Here is a 4943-nt window from a genome sequence, read left to right on the forward strand (position 1 = left end):
TACTTTCACACACAAGGTTCAACAAGCAATCGATATTTCACAATCAAAGGTGTAGTACTGCTTGTAGTAGCGGTCATTCTATTTCGTATCTCCAGTCAATGAGATCTATTAGATCACTCTTTAAATTTAGAAGAAAAGGATCAACCACTTGGACTACTCATTTTGAAATAAAAAAAAGAAAAATCTACTTCTCAATGTCCTTTTAAGGAAGAGAGTTTAAGGGTGGGGGAGAGAGGTGAAAAATTACCTTATTGGAACCGGTGTAGCCGAATCAAGAGCATGGTGAGATTTGCCTTCTCCAGGAAGATTATATTAGGGTTACAAATAATGCAAAGAGAGTAGTAGTACACTATTGCCATGTAAATGTACCAAGGAATGACCAAGGACTTGTGCTGGTTTATTTTGGAGATTTGGTACGAATCAGAGGGTGTGCATTATTTGGTGGTGAACTCAAGCAACATTATTTCCCTCTGGATGTTGTTTAATTACGATAACTACGTTTCATTGCAAGAGAAATTTAAAGGGAAGAGAAGTAAAATAAATAAATAAATAAGTTTTTTAAAAAATAAAATAAAATATTTTGTAATCATGATCCTATGAGAAATGAATTCCCAAAATTGTACTTGGATGGTTCTTCCTTCCCCTATGAGAAACAACCATAATGCATAATAAATTAGTACTGTGAAGTGTCAGTTCTTGCAATAAGGACCTCTAATTAGATTCTCTCCCTCCACTTTCATACTCTACTTATTCATCCTTAGTTTGGCAAGTAACAGTAAAGAAGAAAAAGTTATTTTCAGGGAATTCGTAACCATGAGTTCTTTTCTAAGAGCAAGGACAGACCCACAACATTAGATTAGGTTTGGAAATATGGGAACAACTGATAACTTAAGAATGGAAAACCGAAGCTGAACTGGATTGATGTGCAAACTGATTAAAAGCCAATTGTGGATTAGTCTCAAACAACAATTTCCTTGGCACAGCAGTTACAGACAATCATCCAAACAATCACACAACACACAACTGCAACAACAAAACACTTCACCCTGCCAATGTCTTCTACAAATTGAACTGCATATTACTTGGGACCATACAATTCTAAGTAACAAAATTATTGCTTTCAGAAGGTATTACTCTGCAAAAAACTAGCAAAATCCCAATATTCAATACATTTAGAGTATAACTTAAATCCAAATTGAACATCTAAGGTACAGAAGTTAAAGCACCCTATATTTCTCTGCTATTGAACTCTTGCATTTAAGGCAAATGCATATCCCCAGTCATTTTGCCAACTATTCCTGCATAACTATTTACAGCACGGTTCATATCATGATAAACTTAACGGCCTTTCAATGGCAAGCTATTTCATTAATTATTCCACAGGCCAACGGATCAGTGAACCAGATCCACATAACCAGAATTCATCAACTGATAATCTCTCAAGACAGAAAAAGCTTGTATAAAGAGACCATACCTCCATCCTGTGAAGAGAAGCCTTTAGTGATAGCAAGTCATCCAGGAAAATTAATCAGAAGGGACACCCATACACCAAAGGCCCAACGGTTGAATAGCGCAATATTATACTTCCACTTGCTAAGAACTAGAATCATTCCCATTGCATGCAATGCCCTGACAAAACTCTAGCACCATTTAGAATAACAAAAGTTAGTGCCATAAAGCATAATGTATGTATAGCCAGGAGGATGATAGGGGGATCATCAATTCCAATGGCATTCCTTACCATCCAAGCCTACAGTTGAACCACATGTTGCTTAAGGGATGCATGACCAGTAGACCAAACTGGTCTACTGGATCATTACAAAAGAACAACATGCCGAATATCTGGCAATATGAAATCAAAGGATGCAACAAACTCTTCATGTCACAACACAACAGACCAGTTTCTGTATGGAATGGTATAATCAAAATTTAAAGTGATGCTGCTAAAACATCAATCTTGGATAGTCTAGCCTCCGGATAATCTCCTGTTGGAAACCTTGTAAGTAGCCAATTTGTAAACTGATAGAATGATCCTTGAACCTGCAAAATGATGACTGATTCAAAAGCTTAAGTTACTGATATCATTAACACAGGAACTACAGGAACAAACTGTGACACTATCTACTGTGGATATGATTACGCACAGATGCTATGGGTACGAGTGCTGAAAATTTACACTAACTTATACAGAACAAGGATACCTTCTAATTTTTCATATACAATTACAGGGAAGAAGCTAAGCTTCTTTCAACCAGGTAGGAAAGTAGCCAAATATAGCGACCTCAAGCCTCATGGCATACATTAAACATTAACTCTCACCCTCTATATGATTTCTCTCAGAAACAATGTACAACAACGACAACAAAATTTTCTTGTCAGAACTGAAGCAGCATTTCTTCTTTAATAGGATACAGTCACCAGAACCCAATCTGCATCATTCACTCTCCCTTCTTGATCATCCATTAGAATCAAAAGGAACTTGTCAAGCCTCTGAGCAGAAAATATACAAGCAGAATAGGTTTTGGCCCCAAGAATGCCATTGGAGACCAATGCCCATCTCTCTACCCTTCACGTTCCAATGGTTCATGAGAACCTGTGTCACAGGCTACTAGCGTTTCCTTTGAAAGGCAGCCAATAGGAACATAAGCAAATCCTTTAGGTAATCGCTGATTCTGCACAGATGCTTGATCTGAGGTCATTACCAGCTCTTTCGGAAAAGTCTCAGTTTGCTGCATTATTGGTCAATGGAGTAAGCATCTAATCAGCTTCTTCAAATATGATAAAACTGCAGTACCCAGAAATGAGAAAACCATAGTATTTTACCTTCCTTGACTTCAATTTCCTTTCCAAGTCATGTCAGATTCCGTGAGGCAATCGATACAGGTCTATGTGGGAGTTGCTTCCCAGACAATGGTGGCCTTTCTGTCGGCAATCATGCAGCGGCAATCATGCAGCGGGGCGTTGAGATGTTAAACTTTCATCAGTCCGTTGGTCAACATCCATGGGCACAGGAATTGTACATCTGCGCTTACCAGAAACTGTGCTGTCAACAGAGATGTCATCGGACCTTTGGAAAGCTTCACTGAAGGATTTATGTTCATCATGCCCTTTAAGGGATGTAGTGGCTGACCCAGAACTACCATCGGGTGGGAAGAAGGGACTATTAACAAGTACAGAGAATGCAATAGCATCTCTTTTTGATGCGAGGATGTCATGTGAGCAAAGAACCAACTCTCGCTGCACACAAAAAACTTAATGTTGAACATAATACTTCAGATGACCCTTGAAACTTGAACAGCTTATGGAAGGACAGACTGCTAAATCACAGGAAATTTAAGAACATACAATCTCACAGACAATGAAAGTCATACTTCAGCAAAACTAGGCAGTGAATCGTGAAACCAATCACAACGAGAGCACTTGTGTAAATGAAATTACAGAGAAGCATTCATTTTCGATTATCCCAATGCATATGTAGACAGTACAAAACAAGGAAAAGAAAGTTCAATAAGCATCTAAGCATACAGCATCATGAAGTTCCAAGACAAGTAATTAGAAAGGATGAACTTGTGAGAAATAAGACAAGTTAGATTTTGGGCAGATCAATGGCTGGAAGAAGGAAAATTGTGCCACATCTATCCTAGATTTTATACAGTGGCCCCCTTGTAACCATATTTTTATACAATAAAAAAAAAATTCCCTTATTATCCAATAATCTTATATGAACCATATCTTGAGGAAACAGTAGCCAAACACCTCATCAAGTCTAAATCAAGTGTAAACATGGGTAAATGAACAGTATGAGCAATAAACAAAGGTTTAATACATAAATATCAGCCTGATCAGATGGAGTTAAAACCTTCAAAGAAAATATGGCAACTCTCTCTCCCAACACACATCAAATTCCCTGACAAAGTTGTCCCCGCAATGACTTTAGGATCAAGAATAATGGGCCCCTTGCACAATGCCCCCTCTCTAGGAACCATATGCCAGTCCCACAATTTATATATTGAAGAAATGGGACCAATGCACAAGAAAAGAGAAGCACAATGACTCAGAAAGCACACAACCTTGTCACCTTTCGTCAAAGTATGCAAATCCTCTCCCAATTCCTAGCAAGGAACTTTTTAAAGCAAAAATTGAGCATTCTCGCATCTCCTGATTATTAAGATCCACTATGAAACAAGAGGACAAACACCACTTTTCCTACCACCATCCAAAGAAATGGCTAATAGGTTCTTTTTCTTGGACAAAAAAAATTAAAGCTTTGGGGAAACATCACAGTTTTCTCCACCCCCAACCATCTTCTAACATCCATAATTTGCCCACAACCCACCACGATATTTCTTATAGTAACCACAAAGTCAAAACACTTCATCACCCCCTATCAAATATCATGTCAGACTTCCATAGAAAGTGTGCTTCTTCAGGCTCCAAATTCCAGTAAGTGGTTCCGGACTTCACCTGCATCTTATACACCAAATGATCTCCAAATCCATTTCTCCACAACAGCATGACAACTGCAAAACTAATTCCCCAAAAACCAACTACAAAACTAACTCCCCAAAACCAACTTTCTTCTGTTTGGTCATACTTGGAAAGTTGGAAGTAATGGCCCCTTACTGCTTTTAGCTTGCTTTCCTATAAACTCTTCCCCTTATTTCTTACTACAACAGATTCTACGTATTCCACTATCGCTTCCACTGTCTAAACAGCATCTCTAATCTTCCCCGTTGACAGAGTAGAACCCGACTGAGCTGCCTCAGTCTGACAACTGTTGTAAATAAGAAGCAGGTGGTGATTCTATAGTTCACTCTACTCCTCCCCCGGACCCAGAAAAATGCTTTCTCCCAATTTAGTTTCACTTATTTGAAACATCGGGAAGTTCCCAGTCCTTATCAGGTGCATCAGCTGCTTTGTTCTTATGTTTAGGGGGGGGGGGG

The 4943-nt window shown here is 38.6% G+C and overlaps 1 protein-coding gene across 2 annotated transcripts in view; it reads right to left on the reverse strand.

The window, feature by feature from the left end:
* Positions 1-2561: 2561 nt before the first annotated feature.
* LOC122062708 overlaps positions 2562-4943 on the reverse strand; it is a 38546-nt gene continuing 36164 nt past the window's right edge. The window contains exons 18-19 of one of the 2 annotated variants that reach the window (XM_042626354.1): positions 2824-3237; positions 2562-2729 (exon numbers count right to left, since the gene is read on the reverse strand). In XM_042626354.1, coding sequence (XP_042482288.1) covers positions 2947-3237 — 291 coding nt within the window. In that variant the 3' untranslated portion in view covers positions 2562-2729; positions 2824-2946. Of the gene's footprint in view, positions 2730-2823; positions 3252-4943 lie in introns of those variants that run through there. The other variant, XM_042626359.1, reaches the window with a different exon arrangement.

This window comes from Macadamia integrifolia, chromosome 2 (genome assembly GCF_013358625.1).
Source record: "Macadamia integrifolia cultivar HAES 741 chromosome 2, SCU_Mint_v3, whole genome shotgun sequence".
Classification (NCBI taxonomy): domain Eukaryota; kingdom Viridiplantae; phylum Streptophyta; class Magnoliopsida; order Proteales; family Proteaceae; genus Macadamia; species Macadamia integrifolia.